The sequence below is a fragment of the Pan troglodytes genome, chromosome Y (genome assembly GCF_028858775.2).
Source record: "Pan troglodytes isolate AG18354 chromosome Y, NHGRI_mPanTro3-v2.0_pri, whole genome shotgun sequence".
Classification (NCBI taxonomy): Eukaryota; Metazoa; Chordata; class Mammalia; order Primates; family Hominidae; genus Pan; species Pan troglodytes.
The window spans coordinates 6,757,119-6,778,836 of NC_072422.2; the positions used below are offsets into that span (position 1 = coordinate 6,757,119).

The 21,718-nt window shown below is 46.5% G+C and overlaps 1 protein-coding gene and 1 pseudogene across 2 annotated transcripts; both read left to right on the top strand.

Moving 5' to 3' along the window:
- Positions 1 to 1,013: 1,013 nt before the first annotated feature.
- LOC129138960 (testis-specific Y-encoded protein 3) lies at positions 1,014 to 3,756 on the top strand. 2 transcript variants are annotated; one of them, XM_054677332.2, is made up of 6 exons: positions 1,014 to 1,492; positions 2,100 to 2,177; positions 2,306 to 2,417; positions 2,519 to 2,664; positions 2,771 to 2,852; positions 3,546 to 3,756. In XM_054677332.2, exons 1-6 carry the CDS (start codon positions 1,139 to 1,141, stop codon positions 3,566 to 3,568), a joined length of 795 nt encoding a protein of 264 aa, XP_054533307.1. In that variant the 5' UTR covers positions 1,014 to 1,138; the 3' UTR covers positions 3,569 to 3,756. The 2 variants fall into 2 exon arrangements, with proteins under 2 accessions (XP_054533307.1, XP_063661089.1); XM_063805019.1 differs by having other exon boundaries at positions 1,016 to 1,492; positions 2,760 to 2,852.
- An 8,021-nt stretch (positions 3,757 to 11,777) lies between these two features.
- LOC112207447 (testis-specific Y-encoded protein 3-like) lies at positions 11,778 to 14,507 on the top strand (annotated as a pseudogene).
- Positions 14,508 to 21,718: the final 7,211 nt, after the last annotated feature.

Sequence of the window (21,718 nt, forward strand, 5' to 3'; positions counted from 1 at the left end):
GACTGAAATATGAAACTTCAAAGAAAAGACAGATTAGAACTTTGGGTTTGTAAAAATTTTCCTAAATAGGTATAAGTATTGGAAACTTTGTCTCACTAGAAAACGTAAACAAAAATCCATGTTTTTCATGTTTGTAAATATACATAGTTTTATATCCATCAGTTATGACATGCAAGAAGTAATAAAGTGGAAGTACAATAAAATGATATATGGAACTTCCTCAGTCTTAAAATATTCCATGGAGACTGTCAATTTTATGAAAACTATAAAGAATGCTTCATGAAACTACATTGTACAGTGCCATTTACTATTTTACGTACATTTGAAATAATCAACAATTAAAGGGAATACATCAACATTATTTAATACGATTAACGTTATTTTTCTTGAGTAATCCTGTTGAAATTAAGGATTTTAAATAAAACATTAAAAACAAATTATATTGACTGCTTTCAGCTTTGGATGAAATCATACTTGTGTATTTGTAGTAATGGGAAGCATAACTTTCTCCTCACAATTAATCTTTTATAAGGCAGGCGACTTTCCTCCCACGTGCCCGCCCCGATCACTTCCCCCAGGACACCCCTGCCGCCCTAGCCCCAGGAACCAGAGAGTTTTCTCTGGATCTGCAGTATTACTTCCGTACCATCTACCTGGCCTGCCTAACGAAGAGAGATGTTTCCTGTGTTCGTGACACACAGAGATGTTCATGGCTTGCCACACTGAGGATGTCAGGGCACAGGGCTGCCATGCCCACAATTCCAAAGGCCACGCAGCCCGCGTGTGCCTGGATGCCTAGCTACCCGGCACAAGCTCCAAGGGCTTCTCGGAGGAGGCTTGGGCAGGGAAGGCGGGGGGTGGGGGGCTGGAGATGCAGGCCCGCCAGTGGCTGTGCCGCCCAGGGAGACGCCCACCGCCCTCCCATTGATTGGCCCCGACGGGAGGAAGTCGGCCTGGGTGCGGCCCCTCGGCCCTTCGCGCGCAGTCCCTTAGGGGGCGCCTGGAAGCCCGGCGCATGCGCCCTGAGGGCTCGCTGAGCTACCGGGTGCCATAGAGGCTGCGGCAGGGTTCCTGTGGCGTGGGTCGGGCAGCACAGGCCTTGGTGCGTGCGAGTGCCGAGGAGGGCACCGCCTTCAGGATGGAGGCTGTACAGGAGGGGGCGGCCGGGGTGGAGAGTGAGCAGGCGGCTTTGGGGGAGGAGGCGGTGCTGCTGTTGGATGACATAATGGCGGAGGTGGAGGTGGTGGCGGAGGAGGAGGGCCTCGTGGAGCGGCAGGAGGAGGCCCAGCGGGCACAGCCTGGCCCTGGGCCCATGACCCCAGAGTCTGCACTGGAGGAGCTGCTGGCCGTTCAGGTGGAGCTGGAGCCGGTTAATGCCCAAGCCAGGAAGGCCTTTTCTCGGCAGCGGGAAAAGATGGAGCGGAGGCGCAAGCCCCACCTAGACCGCAGAGGCGCCGTCATCCAGAGCGTCCCTGGCTTCTGGGCCAATGTTGTATCCTTCTCAGTGTTTCTTCGGCCTTTCTAGTGGAGAGGTGCTCTCGGGGAAGTGTAAGTGACCGATGGGCAGCTCGGCGTCGATGTGACTCTTTGGGGAACAAAGGGGAGTTGCCACGGACAAATGTGGCTGCGGAAAGCCACAGCAGGCGTGGGTACTATTGTCCTGCAAGCGGCAGAGAAACCCTTGGTGATGCCGAGCAGCAGACGTTTGGGGCATCTTTTTGAAGAGCAGAAGCGAGTTCAGACCAGAAGAGGTTTTTCGGTGAAGCAAGCTATTTTTAAGGGAGTGTGATTGCTGCCCCTTGCTAGTCCGATCTGGGACTGGGCGTCTTCGGCTCTAAGCAGATTCTGCCACTCCTCAGACACCAGCAAGTCTCTGCAAATCGCGCCTCCCCATGTCAGTGCAGTCAGCCTCAGAATCATACACCCTCTGTGAACACAGGAGGCCTTAGTTTACGGGGAGGGGGAGGTGAAAGGAGATCATACATGGAAGCAGATCTGAGAAATCCCCTACCCCAGCCTCTGGGTGCGCTTAGGCCTTCTTCCCTGCTGCTCGTCGCTTTCCCTTCCATCGTGTATAAAGTCTCTTTGACCTAAATCAGATTGCAAACCACCCCCAGATGTCAGCCCTGATCACTGACGAAGATGAAGACATGCTGAGCTACATGGTCAGCCTGGAGGTGAGGCCAGGAAGACTGAGGCTAGAGGGTTTAGCGGGGGAGGGTAAGGGAAATAATTCATTCCTGTAAGCAAGAGTGAGCACCTCACCCGAAAACGTATTTAAGCTTTCTCCACCTTGTCCTGACAGGTGGAAGAAGAGAAGCATCCTGTTCATCTCTGCAAGATCATGTTGTTCTTTCGGAGTAACCCCTACTTCCAGAATGAAGTGATTACCAAGGAATATCTGGTGAACATCACAGGTGACAGGTGGCTCCCAGGATGGGTAGTGGAAGGAAGATGGCGGGTGGATCATTGCCGACGTGATCCAGCCCCCTTCCCACAAAAACTCCTGTCTCTGTAGAATACAGGGCTTCTCATTCCACTCCAATTGAGTGGTATCCGTATTATGAAGTGGAGGCCTATCGCCGCAGACACCACAGCAGCAGCCTTAACTTCTTCAACTGGTTCTCTGACCACAACTTCGCAGGATCTAACAAGATTGCTGAGGTGAGTCCTCACTGGGAAACATGAGAAATGACCCCGTGTGTTCCCAGCTGCTTGGGTCACCTTTCTGAGCCCTGATGAGGCCTTTCCCGATTGAGTCCCCTGACAGATCCTATGTAAGGAGCTGTGGCGCAATCCCCTGCAATACTACAAGAGGATGAAGCCACCTGAAGAGGGAACAGAGACGTCAGGTGAGCCGTTAGTTGGGACTGGAGCTGTTTGATGCCTAGTATAAGGGGGTTGATGCACCTGCCTATTCAGGGAGCCTGGGTGCTCATTTCAGAAATGTAGAAATTGAGGCTCCTTTGGTACATGTAGAAATTCCTTGAGAGGAAGACAGAGAGTGACAGAATCCAGGACGTTCATGGCATTGGGCTGAAAAGGCACATTAGAGACTTCACGCAAAGCAGGTGATAGCTGTGGAGTCTTAAGCCCAGTGAAGAATCGTCCATTTCCAGAATCAATGAGGAGTAAAGCTGAAAATCATTCAGTTCAGTCTGTGGCACTTGATTCCATGGCTGTGAACCCCTCCGGCAGTCATCCTACCAACCCCATAAGATTGGGCTCCCTGAATGTGCGTCCTGATCATCCTTGCCCCAAACCACAAAGGACTGTTTAGATTGATGGATTTCCTTAAGCTGTTGCCCCATCAGACTTCTGTGTGCTTTTAGGGTACAGTGCATCTTGTTAGCTGACTCCCCTCACAGACAATACTGGGAATGGGGCAGGGATTGCGCAGAACAGTTTGTAACACGTGGTAGGAGGAAGTTTAAGGGATCACAAATGGGGAAGGGATATCCTTTTCTCAGCGGGCCCCACAATTGAAACATTTCAAGGTATGGCTCAGAGAAAATGCGTTTTAACGTGAGTTTGTGTTTCTCTAGGGGACTCCCAGTTGTTGAGTTGAATATGATGGAGCATCAGATTTTACCTAATACAGCAGAACTCCTAAAAAGTTACAACAGTATGCAGGACGGCAGTACTCAGCATGGTCTTATGCACAGGAACTAAAGGAAAAAGAGATCGAGTCACCAGAAATCAGGAAGAGGGGGTAAATTTGGATTGTATGGAATGAAAAATAAACATTCTCAAGGATGTGTGACTCTGTGTCTGTGTGTGTGTGTGAGTGTGTCTTTGTGTTTGTGTGTGTGTGTGTATGTTTATCCACTTTATTCGGGTGTGAAAGTGAATTGATCCATCCACGTGCTTTATTCTCTTCATGGAAATTACCAGTCTGCGTTGGAGCTGGGCCTCTAAAGTTGTAGAGTGAATGGGTGTGGGATGTGTTGGGATTCTTCCTACAGGACAGAGTGGGGGAGGTAAAAGCAAAAGACAGCTTAGTTGGAGGCTGACTTCATCCTGTGGAAGCAGAGATAGTTCAAGGAATGGGGTTACTGGGTTTCCAGGTCCCAGTTTGCTGGGACCTCCAAAATCCTTCATTTTGAGTATCATCATACACAATAGATAAGCACAGGATGATGGAAATCTTAAAGTTCGCTTTCGTGTTGAATCCACATGTTCTTTCAAAGGTGAATGCATAATCCTTTTCTGGGACAATCAGCCTCTCAGGACTTCTGAAACATCAACGTGAGAAGAAATGGGCATGTAAGGTGTATGGAGGGACTGTGGGAAAGGTGACAGAGGCATGTGGGAAGGCATTCAGGATACGCTTTTGGCATAGATGACTACGGGAAAAGACAAACTTACAGAAGTGAGGGGAAAGGGCGTGGATTAGTGGAATATAAGATTGTTGGAGAATCCATCCAGGGACTCTCTTGTCACTTGATGACCCTGGATATGGACACTCTTGTGGATGTTTACATCTTTAGTTGGGTTAAGCTTTTCTCCAAGATTCTATGTTAGGTGAGGAGCCCATAACGTATGTAGCTAACAACACTACGAGTGCATTTTGTGCTCTTGCAAAGTCTAGTGAGTCTCTATATTCTCCCTCGTGATTGGCACTGCAGATTGTTTCTGGAGCCCAGGGCCCTTTAATTTTCTGTGGCCTCTTCAGCATACTTTGCCTAAGGTTTAGAATGTAAAGCAAATATAGTTGTAGAGTATGTGTTGCAAGCCTCACACAGGAGGACAAAACATACAGCTTTCATTCGCGAGTGGGAGGCTGCTTCCCAGGAACACCTGTGTCTATGCACAAGACAAGGGGTTGCCTCTGTCAAGGATGGGGCAGGAGGATTTCAGTGTCGGAGGCAGAACTTTCTTTCCTGTTCCCAGATGAAAGAGTTCCAACATGAGCATCCATGTTGACCACACGCTAATAGAGTGCTAACATTCCTGTCCCGTATAGACTCTTGTCAGCACAGCTTCTGTGAGAAGAGCTATGTTGTTTCAGGGAAGAGGGTTTGACAGTCAAAGTTCCTGAATCTGTTGTGGTGCCTTCAGTATGCATTCTACCCCTTCTGCTCGGTATCAAAGCAGTTGAGCTTTGAAAATCTATCGCCCGGTTTTGTCCCTGCTCCTATGCAGACAGCTGAAGCTGTGGAGCGGGAGTCTTGTCCTCCCTGACTACCGTCCCCCTGACCCACAAACACAGGAGAAACACGTTTTCTAAGCAAATTATTCTGAAAACAGTCGGAACTCTTTGGCCCCCTCAAGCTGCCCTCTATCCTACTGTGTGCATGTCAAAGACACTGTGGTCCAGTACGGTATCCGTATAGTGGCAATGGGGCAACAGATTGGTGTGTGCACTCTGCGCAACTCAGATTAGGAAACGTCTGGGGACTTGCCTATAACGAGGTCGTCTTAAAATGCGTTTCCCCAAATTTAATGCATAGGAAAATGTTGAGGAAAGGGTCTTGCAATGATTTTTCTAGGAGGTAAATAGATAAGAAAATGACCGTAAATGGATGCCAGGACTGGTTTTGGAGCTAGCCTGTTTTAAAGTGGTGGTAGGGGAGGAGCTTTTTCCAAGGCAGGCAGCAAACCAGGAACTGTCTACAATGGATGGGCGTGCCATGGGTTGGTGGCTCAGCCATATTGCCACCCCACCGAGTGAATGCAGCAGACTGGGCTTCTTCCTTGAGTCCTACGTGCAATTCAGTCTAGTGATTTCACATGAGATCCCTTCTTCTGGTATTATCACAGATCGTGCTGAATTATAAAGGCTGTGTAACACTTCTTCCACTGAATATCCGTGCACGTGGGCCACAGATGCTAAGGGCACTGACAAATTTGCATTGTGCCTCAGTAACTCGGAAGCACATCTGTGATTTGTACCGACAGGGACTTGGTGTCTTTTCATGTTTAAACTACCACGTGTGTGTTTCTGGTTGTGTATGTTTATTTCTCTGTGCGAGTTTGTATATTTTCTCTGACTCCACCTAGGTCTCCGTGGTTCCGATATTTTTCCACACTCCCTGCGGCAATTTGCACGTGCCTATCTCTACAACCATTGTAGACTTTGTATCTGTGTCTTTGAACATCTATCAGTCTCTCTCCCTTCCTTTTTTCCTTTCCTTCCTTTACACCCCTCCTTTCATCCTTCCCTTACTTCCCCAACACACGCTCTCCATCTGTATCGTCTATCTTTCTATTCTCTCTCTGGGTTTACTTTCTAATTCTGAATTCAAGGGCATTGAATTGCAAAGAAGCACTCTTTGTACTTTTATGTCTTTTAACTCATTTGGGGAATTTGGCGTGTTATTATTTACAGTGTTCTCTCTGCCCTTTCTCATTGTTCTCCCCAGCTGGGGCTGTTATTATGTGAAAGCTGGTTTCCTTCATCAGATCGCATAGGCTCTGATGATGTTTCGTTTATTTTGATTCTCCTCACACTACATAGTTTTAATTTACCTAATGTGACTGTTTTTTGTTTGTTTTCCGAGAATGGGTCTTACTCTGTCTTCTAGGTTGGACAGCAGCCCCACGATCTCAGCCCACTGCAGCCCAGGCACCACACACCCATGTGATCCTCTCAACTCAGACTCTCACACACCTGGCAGTACAGATGCATGCCACCCCTCCAAGCTATGTACCAATTAACTAAATACTTACTTTTTGAATGTGGGTCCATGTTGCCCCAGGCTCATCTGGAACTCCTGAGTGCAGGCAATCCTCCCACCTCAGCTTACCAAAGTGCTGGGATGACAGGTGTAACCCATGGACCTGCCATGGCTTTGTGTTTTTTACTTTTTTCTTCCTCCTCCTCACGTCTTGTTTTGAAACATGCACTGAAGGTTTCAATTCATGGACTATAGTCTCTGTGCCTGGAATTTCTATCTTTCAACTCATCATCAGCATTCATAGGGATTTTCATATATATACACACATATATAAAAATACATATATACACACATATATACGTATATGCATGTATATACGTATATATGCACATTTATATACGTATATACATGTATATATTATATATATACATGTACACAAATGTATTTATTTCTCAAGTTACCAAAAGGCTTGCATTCTTTCCTGTGCCATGAAAAAGACTTTGCTAGAAAAGAAAAGCACTGCTTTATAATACAATATTTTATTTGCATTTATTTTGTTAAGGCATTTTAAAAATTGTAGGTTTAATTTAAAAATGTCATATGAAATGATACATATTTACCACTTAAGGCGTGATGTTCAACAGGTCATATACATTCTGCATTGGATACATCCAGCCAATCAACATATGTGTGACCTCACATAGTTGTCATTTTTGTTGTGAAAAAACATGGCATGCACTGTATTCAAATATTTTTAGAGAAAGAATATGTTACCACTAGTTATAGTGAGCATGCTGAAGAAAATATTTTTAACCTACTCCTCCTTTATAACTAGAAGTATGAGTTCTTCATCCAGCATCTCGTCAGTGCACCCTCTTCACCGCAGTCTTTGGAGTCTTACTTCTCTGAAGTCCGCTTTTTTGATTTCATATAAGAATGAGATCATGTGCTATTTTCCTTTCTGATACCTGGCTTATGTCACTTAACAGAATGGCATGCACACATTCAGCAGATTCCCATAGTCAACATATTTCCATTGCGCATACGTGTTTTTGCTGCATTTTTAAATCCATTTATCAATGGAGGGACACTCAGGTTGCTTCCGTATTTTGGCTACAGCAAAAACGTAATGAGTGCAGCAATAATTGCATGGGTGCACGCACCACTTCAACATACTGATCTGTGTACTAGTGGGCGTGCCCGGGTATTCTGATTTGCTGGATCATATAGTGGGTGGTTCTACTTGTAGATTTCTGAAGACTGTTTATACTTAAATAAGAGCCATAAAGCTTCTTTAATGCCAGCACTAATTTACATTCTCCCCAAAAGTGAGCAGGGAATTCGTTTTCTCTGCATCCTCACCAGAGATTAGGGTTTTCTTTTCTTTCTTTTTTGTTTGACTTTCGGATAATATGCATTCTGACTGAAGTGAGAAGAAATCTCATTGTGTTTTTGATTTGCATTTTCGTGATGGATTGGGGATACTGAGGACCTTTTAGTGTGTCTTCTGGGCAACTGTATGTCTCAGTTTCACAAATGAGTCTTCGCAGCCTTCGCCCATTTGTTTTCATGCTATTGAGTTGTTGGGAGTTCCTTCTGTACTGTGACTATTCAATCATTGCTCCCATCCTGTAGGATGCCCCTTCTGTATGTTGAGTTTTCTATGGTGTGGTGAAGCACTTTAGTTTGCTATGATTCCAATCTCTGTTTTTGATGGCGTTTACTGTGTTCTTGCAGTCACTTTGAGACCATCATTGCACACACGGACGCCATGGAGCTTCTTCCTTGTGATCTCTTCTGCTATTTTTATCGTTTCAGATCTGACACTGGAGTTTGGTGATAAATAATCCACTTGTAAAATCCTTTGTGTGGCTATTCAGATTTCCCCAACCTAGTTTATAGAAGATACTTGATTTTGCATTGGGCGTTCTTGCTTCTTTGGGTAAAGGCGGTGAGCTGCAAATGCAGTGACTGAGTTCTGGGCTCCTGTTGTTTTTCCTGAGCTCTAGTCTCTGCTTTTCTGCCAGTGCTATTGTATTTTGGTACAAAAAGTTTTGTAGTAGTATATCATGAAGTTAGGTAGTGTGGTGGCTCCAGCTTTGTGCTTTTTACTGGATTGCTCTGGGTTTTCAGGATCTTCTGCCATTTCATAGCAAATTTGGGATTCCCAGATTGTTTTTCTAAGAAGATTGTGTCATTGATATTTTTACAGGGGTTGTATAGCATCTGAGGATGCCTCCGGTAGTAGTGATGTCAATGCCGTTTAGACAATGTGCGTGTTTGTGTGCACATGCTCAGGGCCAAGAGACACTGGGTGTCCTCACCAATACTGAGGTGGGCCTTAATATCCAGGCAGATTGCCTTCTGGAAACACACAGAATGTCCTGTTCTGTTTTGCCGTCTCTTCACATTTCCTCCCCTGTGAGCCCTGTGTGGTCCTCCAGATTCCCTGTGCGGTGGCCTGCCTTTTTTGGGGTGGGGAGTTGGTGGGTGAATGAGGATGGCGGAGGGAAGCAAGCATGTCAGTGGAGCGTGGTGTCATCCAAACGGTACTTAGCAGGCCTGGGAGAGTCATTCTGGGAGGACGCAGACCTAGACAGGCCTCAGGTGGGCATCTGTGTGGAGGGTGAGAGATCCCTGGTTGAGCCCAAACTGAACCCCAGGTAGAAGCAAGCCTCAGGACAGGGAAGTAGCTAGCAAGGGATGATGAGGCAGCTATCCCTTGATCCTGGCTTCCCACCCATTGACCTTAGCTGCTTATGCCTATTAAGCAGATTACGGTTCCCCCATCGTGAAATGTGGGTACCACAGTTCCCTGATGGGCATTTCTCCACCAGCCCATGATGGCCTGAGTTTCCTTACTGCAGTCTCCTCCCTGAGCCTTGGCTTCTCTATGTGTGTCCTACCTCCAGGACCCACAGGCCTCTCAACCCCCAGCCCTGGGCTGCTTCCCTAGCCTCTTCTCTGCTCCCTCCCTGAGGGCCTAACTCCCTTGGGTAGTGCTGCAGAATATAGAGCCACAGGCCCTGGCTGATGATCTGGTGGACTGGGCAAATTGGCCGTGACAGGTCAGGTTCTGGTTCAAAGCCAATTCCTCCGATGCCAAGGAATGTCGAAGAAGGTCCTTTGCGTTGATGCCCCATAGCTGCCCCACCTCAGCAATCGTGCCGTAACCTGGGCCGTCACAGTCAGACAACCAGCTGAAGAAGCTCAGGCAGTGACCTGCGGGAAACTCGGGCTTTCACTTGCATGACCCTGGAACCACTGGACTGCAGTGGAGCCAGTCGCCCTGTATCCTGGAGGGAGACGAGTCAGGAAGGCTCACGCCAGGCCCAGCTTCCGAGGTACTACCCCCTCTACTCCTCATGGAGGATGCCAATGCAATACTCCTTAGTCATCACTTTGTTTCCGAAGTAAATGTTGTGATGAAAGGCAAACTTCTTCCTACCACTTGTATTCAGGGTGGCCGAGTTCCTCCACCTGCCTGTCCAAGAAGGAGAAACAGGGCTGTGAAGGGGCAATTTCATCTAGGTGGGCAGAGGTGGCATTCTAGCCGGGGTGAAGCATGCGTTTCCCCTTCCCAGCTTTCCCGCTGAGACACACCTGAGCCCCAGAAGGACCTCAACCAGACCAGGACCGTAGCACCCTCCCCCAGACCCAGGCTTTCCATCCTGACCTGCAAATCCAACATGCAGCTCTGAAGGACTTTCTCATGGTTTCTGAGCTCCTTGCTCTCACCAGAAAGAATCAGAACTTTTAAAGTGTTCTTTACGCCAACTTAAATTTTTCATTTGGACTACCTCATGTTTTGGATGAGGCATGTATTTTTACATTTATTTTCACCCTTATTGTACCTCTATGATAAACTGCTTGCTTACATTCATACCATAATTATGTCTCAGGTTACTTGTCTGTTCCTAAAGATTCACTGAAACAAAGAATTGCATATATGCTTGTATCTTTCAGCAACCGTATGTCAGATAGCACTGCACATTACTGCAGACATCGCATATACAGGTCCAAAGGTAGATGAAGAAGAAGAAAGCAAGCTTGAAACTCTATACATTCCTAAAAGCATATCAGAAACTCACAAATAACAGTGAAATCAAAGAATGATCCCAGCCAATTCCATTACATACCTAGACTGAAATATGAAACTTCAAAGAAAAGACAGATTAGAACTTTGGGTTTGTAAAAATTTTCCTAAATAGGTATAAGTATTGGAAACTTTGTCTCACTAGAAAACGTAAACAAAAATCCATGTTTTTCATGTTTGTAAATATACATAGTTTTATATCCATCAGTTATGACATGCAAGAAGTAATAAAGTGGAAGTACAATAAAATGATATATGGAACTTCCTCAGTCTTAAAATATTCCATGGAGACTGTCAATTTTATGAAAACTATAAAGAATGCTTCATGAAACTACATTGTACAGTGCCATTTACTATTTTACGTACATTTGAAATAATCAACAATTAAAGGGAATACATCAACATTATTTAATACGATTAACGTTATTTTTCTTGAGTAATCCTGTTGAAATTAAGGATTTTAAATAAAACATTAAAAACAAATTATATTGACTGCTTTCAGCTTTGGATGAAATCATACTTGTGTATTTGTAGTAATGGGAAGCATAACTTTCTCCTCACAATTAATCTTTTATAAGGCAGGCGACTTTCCTCCCACGTGCCCGCCCCGATCACTTCCCCCAGGACACCCCTGCCGCCCTAGCCCCAGGAACCAGAGAGTTTTCTCTGGATCTGCAGTATTACTTCCGTACCATCTACCTGGCCTGCCTAACGAAGAGAGATGTTTCCTGTGTTCGTGACACACAGAGATGTTCATGGCTTGCCACACTGAGGATGTCAGGGCACAGGGCTGCCATGCCCACAATTCCAAAGGCCACGCAGCCCGCGTGTGCCTGGATGCCTAGCTACCCGGCACAAGCTCCAAGGGCTTCTCGGAGGAGGCTTGGGCAGGGAAGGCGGGGGGTGGGGGGCTGGAGATGCAGGCCCGCCAGTGGCTGTGCCGCCCAGGGAGACGCCCACCGCCCTCCCATTGATTGGCCCCGACGGGAGGAAGTCGGCCTGGGTGCGGCCCCTCGGCCCTTCGCGCGCAGTCCCTTAGGGGGCGCCTGGAAGCCCGGCGCATGCGCCCTGAGGGCTCGCTGAGCTACCGGGTGCCATAGAGGCTGCGGCAGGGTTCCTGTGGCGTGGGTCGGGCAGCACAGGCCTTGGTGCGTGCGAGTGCCGAGGAGGGCACCGCCTTCAGGATGGAGGCTGTACAGGAGGGGGCGGCCGGGGTGGAGAGTGAGCAGGCGGCTTTGGGGGAGGAGGCGGTGCTGCTGTTGGATGACATAATGGCGGAGGTGGAGGTGGTGGCGGAGGAGGAGGGCCTCGTGGAGCGGCAGGAGGAGGCCCAGCGGGCACAGCCTGGCCCTGGGCCCATGACCCCAGAGTCTGCACTGGAGGAGCTGCTGGCCGTTCAGGTGGAGCTGGAGCCGGTTAATGCCCAAGCCAGGAAGGCCTTTTCTCGGCAGCGGGAAAAGATGGAGCGGAGGCGCAAGCCCCACCTAGACCGCAGAGGCGCCGTCATCCAGAGCGTCCCTGGCTTCTGGGCCAATGTTGTATCCTTCTCAGTGTTTCTTCGGCCTTTCTAGTGGAGAGGTGCTCTCGGGGAAGTGTAAGTGACCGATGGGCAGCTCGGCGTCGATGTGACTCTTTGGGGAACAAAGGGGAGTTGCCACGGACAAATGTGGCTGCGGAAAGCCACAGCAGGCGTGGGTACTATTGTCCTGCAAGCGGCAGAGAAACCCTTGGTGATGCCGAGCAGCAGACGTTTGGGGCATCTTTTTGAAGAGCAGAAGCGAGTTCAGACCAGAAGAGGTTTTTCGGTGAAGCAAGCTATTTTTAAGGGAGTGTGATTGCTGCCCCTTGCTAGTCCGATCTGGGACTGGGCGTCTTCGGCTCTAAGCAGATTCTGCCACTCCTCAGACACCAGCAAGTCTCTGCAAATCGCGCCTCCCCATGTCAGTGCAGTCAGCCTCAGAATCATACACCCTCTGTGAACACAGGAGGCCTTAGTTTACGGGGAGGGGGAGGTGAAAGGAGATCATACATGGAAGCAGATCTGAGAAATCCCCTACCCCAGCCTCTGGGTGCGCTTAGGCCTTCTTCCCTGCTGCTCGTCGCTTTCCCTTCCATCGTGTATAAAGTCTCTTTGACCTAAATCAGATTGCAAACCACCCCCAGATGTCACTGACGAAGATGAAGACATGCTGAGCTACATGGTCAGCCTGGAGGTGAGGCCAGGAAGACTGAGGCTAGAGGGTTTAGCGGGGGAGGGTAAGGGAAATAATTCATTCCTGTAAGCAAGAGTGAGCACCTCACCCGAAAACGTATTTAAGCTTTCTCCACCTTGTCCTGACAGGTGGAAGAAGAGAAGCATCCTGTTCATCTCTGCAAGATCATGTTGTTCTTTCGGAGTAACCCCTACTTCCAGAATGAAGTGATTACCAAGGAATATCTGGTGAACATCACAGGTGACAGGTGGCTCCCAGGATGGGTAGTGGAAGGAAGATGGCGGGTGGATCATTGCCGACGTGATCCAGCCCCCTTCCCACAAAAACTCCTGTCTCTGTAGAATACAGGGCTTCTCATTCCACTCCAATTGAGTGGTATCCGTATTATGAAGTGGAGGCCTATCGCCGCAGACACCACAGCAGCAGCCTTAACTTCTTCAACTGGTTCTCTGACCACAACTTCGCAGGATCTAACAAGATTGCTGAGGTGAGTCCTCACTGGGAAACATGAGAAATGACCCCGTGTGTTCCCAGCTGCTTGGGTCACCTTTCTGAGCCCTGATGAGGCCTTTCCCGATTGAGTCCCCTGACAGATCCTATGTAAGGAGCTGTGGCGCAATCCCCTGCAATACTACAAGAGGATGAAGCCACCTGAAGAGGGAACAGAGACGTCAGGTGAGCCGTTAGTTGGGACTGGAGCTGTTTGATGCCTAGTATAAGGGGGTTGATGCACCTGCCTATTCAGGGAGCCTGGGTGCTCATTTCAGAAATGTAGAAATTGAGGCTCCTTTGGTACATGTAGAAATTCCTTGAGAGGAAGACAGAGAGTGACAGAATCCAGGACGTTCATGGCATTGGGCTGAAAAGGCACATTAGAGACTTCACGCAAAGCAGGTGATAGCTGTGGAGTCTTAAGCCCAGTGAAGAATCGTCCATTTCCAGAATCAATGAGGAGTAAAGCTGAAAATCATTCAGTTCAGTCTGTGGCACTTGATTCCATGGCTGTGAACCCCTCCGGCAGTCATCCTACCAACCCCATAAGATTGGGCTCCCTGAATGTGCGTCCTGATCATCCTTGCCCCAAACCACAAAGGACTGTTTAGATTGATGGATTTCCTTAAGCTGTTGCCCCATCAGACTTCTGTGTGCTTTTAGGGTACAGTGCATCTTGTTAGCTGACTCCCCTCACAGACAATACTGGGAATGGGGCAGGGATTGCGCAGAACAGTTTGTAACACGTGGTAGGAGGAAGTTTAAGGGATCACAAATGGGGAAGGGATATCCTTTTCTCAGCGGGCCCCACAATTGAAACATTTCAAGGTATGGCTCAGAGAAAATGCGTTTTAACGTGAGTTTGTGTTTCTCTAGGGGACTCCCAGTTGTTGAGTTGAATATGATGGAGCATCAGATTTTACCTAATACAGCAGAACTCCTAAAAAGTTACAACAGTATGCAGGACGGCAGTACTCAGCATGGTCTTATGCACAGGAACTAAAGGAAAAAGAGATCGAGTCACCAGAAATCAGGAAGAGGGGGTAAATTTGGATTGTATGGAATGAAAAATAAACATTCTCAAGGATGTGTGACTCTGTGTCTGTGTGTGTGTGTGAGTGTGTCTTTGTGTTTGTGTGTGTGTGTGTATGTTTATCCACTTTATTCGGGTGTGAAAGTGAATTGATCCATCCACGTGCTTTATTCTCTTCATGGAAATTACCAGTCTGCGTTGGAGCTGGGCCTCTAAAGTTGTAGAGTGAATGGGTGTGGGATGTGTTGGGATTCTTCCTACAGGACAGAGTGGGGGAGGTAAAAGCAAAAGACAGCTTAGTTGGAGGCTGACTTCATCCTGTGGAAGCAGAGATAGTTCAAGGAATGGGGTTACTGGGTTTCCAGGTCCCAGTTTGCTGGGACCTCCAAAATCCTTCATTTTGAGTATCATCATACACAATAGATAAGCACAGGATGATGGAAATCTTAAAGTTCGCTTTCGTGTTGAATCCACATGTTCTTTCAAAGGTGAATGCATAATCCTTTTCTGGGACAATCAGCCTCTCAGGACTTCTGAAACATCAACGTGAGAAGAAATGGGCATGTAAGGTGTATGGAGGGACTGTGGGAAAGGTGACAGAGGCATGTGGGAAGGCATTCAGGATACGCTTTTGGCATAGATGACTACGGGAAAAGACAAACTTACAGAAGTGAGGGGAAAGGGCGTGGATTAGTGGAATATAAGATTGTTGGAGAATCCATCCAGGGACTCTCTTGTCACTTGATGACCCTGGATATGGACACTCTTGTGGATGTTTACATCTTTAGTTGGGTTAAGCTTTTCTCCAAGATTCTATGTTAGGTGAGGAGCCCATAACGTATGTAGCTAACAACACTACGAGTGCATTTTGTGCTCTTGCAAAGTCTAGTGAGTCTCTATATTCTCCCTCGTGATTGGCACTGCAGATTGTTTCTGGAGCCCAGGGCCCTTTAATTTTCTGTGGCCTCTTCAGCATACTTTGCCTAAGGTTTAGAATGTAAAGCAAATATAGTTGTAGAGTATGTGTTGCAAGCCTCACACAGGAGGACAAAACATACAGCTTTCATTCGCGAGTGGGAGGCTGCTTCCCAGGAACACCTGTGTCTATGCACAAGACAAGGGGTTGCCTCTGTCAAGGATGGGGCAGGAGGATTTCAGTGTCGGAGGCAGAACTTTCTTTCCTGTTCCCAGATGAAAGAGTTCCAACATGAGCATCCATGTTGACCACACGCTAATAGAGTGCTAACATTCCTGTCCCGTATAGACTCTTGTCAGCACAGCTTCTGTGAGAAGAGCTATGTTGTTTCAGGGAAGAGGGTTTGACAGTCAAAGTTCCTGAATCTGTTGTGGTGCCTTCAGTATGCATTCTACCCCTTCTGCTCGGTATCAAAGCAGTTGAGCTTTGAAAATCTATCGCCCGGTTTTGTCCCTGCTCCTATGCAGACAGCTGAAGCTGTGGAGCGGGAGTCTTGTCCTCCCTGACTACCGTCCCCCTGACCCACAAACACAGGAGAAACACGTTTTCTAAGCAAATTATTCTGAAAACAGTCGGAACTCTTTGGCCCCCTCAAGCTGCCCTCTATCCTACTGTGTGCATGTCAAAGACACTGTGGTCCAGTACGGTATCCGTATAGTGGCAATGGGGCAACAGATTGGTGTGTGCACTCTGCGCAACTCAGATTAGGAAACGTCTGGGGACTTGCCTATAACGAGGTCGTCTTAAAATGCGTTTCCCCAAATTTAATGCATAGGAAAATGTTGAGGAAAGGGTCTTGCAATGATTTTTCTAGGAGGTAAATAGATAAGAAAATGACCGTAAATGGATGCCAGGACTGGTTTTGGAGCTAGCCTGTTTTAAAGTGGTGGTAGGGGAGGAGCTTTTTCCAAGGCAGGCAGCAAACCAGGAACTGTCTACAATGGATGGGCGTGCCATGGGTTGGTGGCTCAGCCATATTGCCACCCCACCGAGTGAATGCAGCAGACTGGGCTTCTTCCTTGAGTCCTACGTGCAATTCAGTCTAGTGATTTCACATGAGATCCCTTCTTCTGGTATTATCACAGATCGTGCTGAATTATAAAGGCTGTGTAACACTTCTTCCACTGAATATCCGTGCACGTGGGCCACAGATGCTAAGGGCACTGACAAATTTGCATTGTGCCTCAGTAACTCGGAAGCACATCTGTGATTTGTACCGACAGGGACTTGGTGTCTTTTCATGTTTAAACTACCACGTGTGTGTTTCTGGTTGTGTATGTTTATTTCTCTGTGCGAGTTTGTATATTTTCTCTGACTCCACCTAGGTCTCCGTGGTTCCGATATTTTTCCACACTCCCTGCGGCAATTTGCACGTGCCTATCTCTACAACCATTGTAGACTTTGTATCTGTGTCTTTGAACATCTATCAGTCTCTCTCCCTTCCTTTTTTCCTTTCCTTCCTTTACACCCCTCCTTTCATCCTTCCCTTACTTCCCCAACACACGCTCTCCATCTGTATCGTCTATCTTTCTATTCTCTCTCTGGGTTTACTTTCTAATTCTGAATTCAAGGGCATTGAATTGAAAAGAAGCACTCTTTGTACTTTTATGTCTTTTAACTCATTTGGGGAATTTGGCGTGTTATTATTTACAGTGTTCTCTCTGCCCTTTCTCATTGTTCTCCCCAGCTGGGGCTGTTATTATGTGAAAGCTGGTTTCCTTCATCAGATCGCATAGGCTCTGATGATGTTTCGTTTATTTTGATTCTCCTCACACTACATAGTTTTAATTTACCTAATGTGACTGTTTTTTGTTTGTTTTCCGAGAATGGGTCTTACTCTGTCTTCTAGGTTGGACAGCAGCCCCACGATCTCAGCCCACTGCAGCCCAGGCACCACACACCCATGTGATCCTCTCAACTCAGACTCTCACACACCTGGCAGTACAGATGCATGCCACCCCTCCAAGCTATGTACCAATTAACTAAATACTTACTTTTTGAATGTGGGTCCATGTTGCCCCAGGCTCATCTGGAACTCCTGAGTGCAGGCAATCCTCCCACCTCAGCTTACCAAAGTGCTGGGATGACAGGTGTAACCCATGGACCTGCCATGGCTTTGTGTTTTTTACTTTTTTCTTCCTCCTCCTCACGTCTTGTTTTGAAACATGCACTGAAGGTTTCAATTCATGGACTATAGTCTCTGTGCCTGGAATTTCTATCTTTCAACTCATCATCAGCATTCATAGGGATTTTCATATATATACACACATATATAAAAATACATATATACACACATATATACGTATATGCATGTATATACGTATATATGCACATTTATATACGTATATACATGTATATATTATATATATACATGTACACAAATGTATTTATTTCTCAAGTTACCAAAAGGCTTGCATTCTTTCCTGTGCCATGAAAAAGACTTTGCTAGAAAAGAAAAGCACTGCTTTATAATACAATATTTTATTTGCATTTATTTTGTTAAGGCATTTTAAAAATTGTAGGTTTAATTTAAAAATGTCATATGAAATGATACATATTTACCACTTAAGGCGTGATGTTCAACAGGTCATATACATTCTGCATTGGATACATCCAGCCAATCAACATATGTGTGACCTCACATAGTTGTCATTTTTGTTGTGAAAAAACATGGCATGCACTGTATTCAAATATTTTTAGAGAAAGAATATGTTACCACTAGTTATAGTGAGCATGCTGAAGAAAATATTTTTAACCTACTCCTCCTTTATAACTAGAAGTATGAGTTCTTCATCCAGCATCTCGTCAGTGCACCCTCTTCACCGCAGTCTTTGGAGTCTTACTTCTCTGAAGTCCGCTTTTTTGATTTCATATAAGAATGAGATCATGTGCTATTTTCCTTTCTGATACCTGGCTTATGTCACTTAACAGAATGGCATGCACACATTCAGCAGATTCCCATAGTCAACATATTTCCATTGCGCATACGTGTTTTTGCTGCATTTTTAAATCCATTTATCAATGGAGGGACACTCAGGTTGCTTCCGTATTTTGGCTACAGCAAAAACGTAATGAGTGCAGCAATAATTGCATGGGTGCACGCACCACTTCAACATACTGATCTGTGTACTAGTGGGCGTGCCCGGGTATTCTGATTTGCTGGATCATATAGTGGGTGGTTCTACTTGTAGATTTCTGAAGACTGTTTATACTTAAATAAGAGCCATAAAGCTTCTTTAATGCCAGCACTAATTTACATTCTCCCCAAAAGTGAGCAGGGAATTCGTTTTCTCTGCATCCTCACCAGAGATTAGGGTTTTCTTTTCTTTCTTTTTTGTTTGACTTTCGGATAATATGCATTCTGACTGAAGTGAGAAGAAATCTCATTGTGTTTTTGATTTGCATTTTCGTGATGGATTGGGGATACTGAGGACCTTTTAGTGTGTCTTCTGGGCAACTGTATGTCTCAGTTTCACAAATGAGTCTTCGCAGCCTTCGCCCATTTGTTTTCATGCTATTGAGTTGTTGGGAGTTCCTTCTGTACTGTGACTATTCAATCATTGCTCCCATCCTGTAGGATGCCCCTTCTGTATGTTGAGTTTTCTATGGTGTGGTGAAGCACTTTAGTTTGCTATGATTCCAATCTCTGTTTTTGATGGCGTTTACTGTGTTCTTGCAGTCACTTTGAGACCATCATTGCACACACGGACGCCATGGAGCTTCTTCCTTGTGATCTCTTCTGCTATTTTTATCGTTTCAGATCTGACACTGGAGTTTGGTGATAAATAATCCACTTGTAAAATCCTTTGTGTGGCTATTCAGATTTCCCCAACCTAGTTTATAGAAGATACTTGATTTTGCATTGGGCGTTCTTGCTTCTTTGGGTAAAGGCGGTGAGCTGCAAATGCAGTGACTGAGTTCTGGGCTCCTGTTGTTTTTCCTGAGCTCTAGTCTCTGCTTTTCTGCCAGTGCTATTGTATTTTGGTACAAAAAGTTTTGTAGTAGTATATCATGAAGTTAGGTAGTGTGGTGGCTCCAGCTTTGTGCTTTTTACTGGATTGCTCTGGGTTTTCAGGATCTTCTGCCATTTCATAGCAAATTTGGGATTCCCAGATTGTTTTTCTAAGAAGATTGTGTCATTGATATTTTTACAGGGGTTGTATAGCATCTGAGGATGCCTCCGGTAGTAGTGATGTCAATGCCGTTTAGACAATGTGCGTGTTTGTGTGCACATGCTCAGGGCCAAGAGACACTGGGTGTCCTCACCAATACTGAGGTGGGCCTTAATATCCAGGCAGATTGCCTTCTGGAAACACACAGAATGTCCTGTTCTGTTTTGCCGTCTCTTCACATTTCCTCCCCTGTGAGCCCTGTGTGGTCCTCCAGATTCCCTGTGCGGTGGCCTGCCTTTTTTGGGGTGGGGAGTTGGTGGGTGAATGAGGATGGCGGAGGGAAGCAAGCATGTCAGTGGAGCGTGGTGTCATCCAAACGGTACTTAGCAGGCCTGGGAGAGTCATTCTGGGAGGACGCAGACCTAGACAGGCCTCAGGTGGGCATCTGTGTGGAGGGTGAGAGATCCCTGGTTGAGCCCAAACTGAACCCCAGGTAGAAGCAAGCCTCAGGACAGGGAAGTAGCTAGCAAGGGATGATGAGGCAGCTATCCCTTGATCCTGGCTTCCCACCCATTGACCTTAGCTGCTTATGCCTATTAAGCAGATTACGGTTCCCCCATCGTGAAATGTGGGTACCACAGTTCCCTGATGGGCATTTCTCCACCAGCCCATGATGGCCTGAGTTTCCTTACTGCAGTCTCCTCCCTGAGCCTTGGCTTCTCTATGTGTGTCCTACCTCCAGGACCCACAGGCCTCTCAACCCCCAGCCCTGGGCTGCTTCCCTAGCCTCTTCTCTGCTCCCTCCCTGAGGGCCTAACTCCCTTGGGTAGTGCTGCAGAATATAGAGCCACAGGCCCTGGCTGATGATCTGGTGGACTGGGCAAATTGGCCGTGACAGGTCAGGTTCTGGTTCAAAGCCAATTCCTCCGATGCCAAGGAATGTCGAAGAAGGTCCTTTGCGTTGATGCCCCATAGCTGCCCCACCTCAGCAATCGTGCCGTAACCTGGGCCGTCACAGTCAGACAACCAGCTGAAGAAGCTCAGGCAGTGACCTGCGGGAAACTCGGGCTTTCACTTGCATGACCCTGGAACCACTGGACTGCAGTGGAGCCAGTCGCCCTGTATCCTGGAGGGAGACGAGTCAGGAAGGCTCACGCCAGGCCCAGCTTCCGAGGTACTACCCCCTCTACTCCTCATGGAGGATGCCAATGCAATACTCCTTAGTCATCACTTTGTTTCCGAAGTAAATGTTGTGATGAAAGGCAAACTTCTTCCTACCACTTGTATTCAGGGTGGCCGAGTTCCTCCACCTGCCTGTCCAAGAAGGAGAAACAGGGCTGTGAAGGGGCAATTTCATCTAGGTGGGCAGAGGTGGCATTCTAGCCGGGGTGAAGCATGCGTTTCCCCTTCCCAGCTTTCCCGCTGAGACACACCTGAGCCCCAGAAGGACCTCAACCAGACCAGGACCGTAGCACCCTCCCCCAGACCCAGGCTTTCCATCCTGACCTGCAAATCCAACATGCAGCTCTGAAGGACTTTCTCATGGTTTCTGAGCTCCTTGCTCTCACCAGAAAGAATCAGAACTTTTAAAGTGTTCTTTACGCCAACTTAAATTTTTCATTTGGACTACCTCATGTTTTGGATGAGGCATGTATTTTTACATTTATTTTCACCCTTATTGTACCTCTATGATAAACTGCTTGCTTACATTCATACCATAATTATGTCTCAGGTTACTTGTCTGTTCCTAAAGATTCACTGAAACAAAGAATTGCATATATGCTTGTATCTTTCAGCAACCGTATGTCAGATAGCACTGCACATTACTGCAGACATCGCATATACAGGTCCAAAGGTAGATGAAGAAGAAGAAAGCAAGCTTGAAACTCTATACATTCCTAAAAGCATATCAGAAACTCACAAATAACAGTGAAATCAAAGAATGATCCCAGCCAATTCCATTACATACCTAGACTGAAATATGAAACTTCAAAGAAAAGACAGATTAGAACTTTGGGTTTGTAAAAATTTTCCTAAATAGGTATAAGTATTGGAAACTTTGTCTCACTAGAAAACGTAAACAAAAATCCATGTTTTTCATGTTTGTAAATATACATAGTTTTATATCCATCAGTTATGACATGCAAGAAGTAATAAAGTGGAAGTACAATAAAAT

Excerpts from the sequence above, each read along its gene's own strand:
- LOC129138960 (XM_054677332.2), top strand. The coding sequence starts at position 1,139 with ATGGAGGCTGTACAGGAGGGGGCGGCCGGGGTGGAGAGTGAGCAGGCG. Across the intron at positions 1,493-2,099 it reads CTGGCTTCTGGGCCAATGTT|ATTGCAAACCACCCCCAGAT; the intron begins GTATCCTTCTCA and ends GACCTAAATCAG. Across the intron at positions 2,665-2,770 it reads GATCTAACAAGATTGCTGAG|ATCCTATGTAAGGAGCTGTG; the intron begins GTGAGTCCTCAC and ends GTCCCCTGACAG.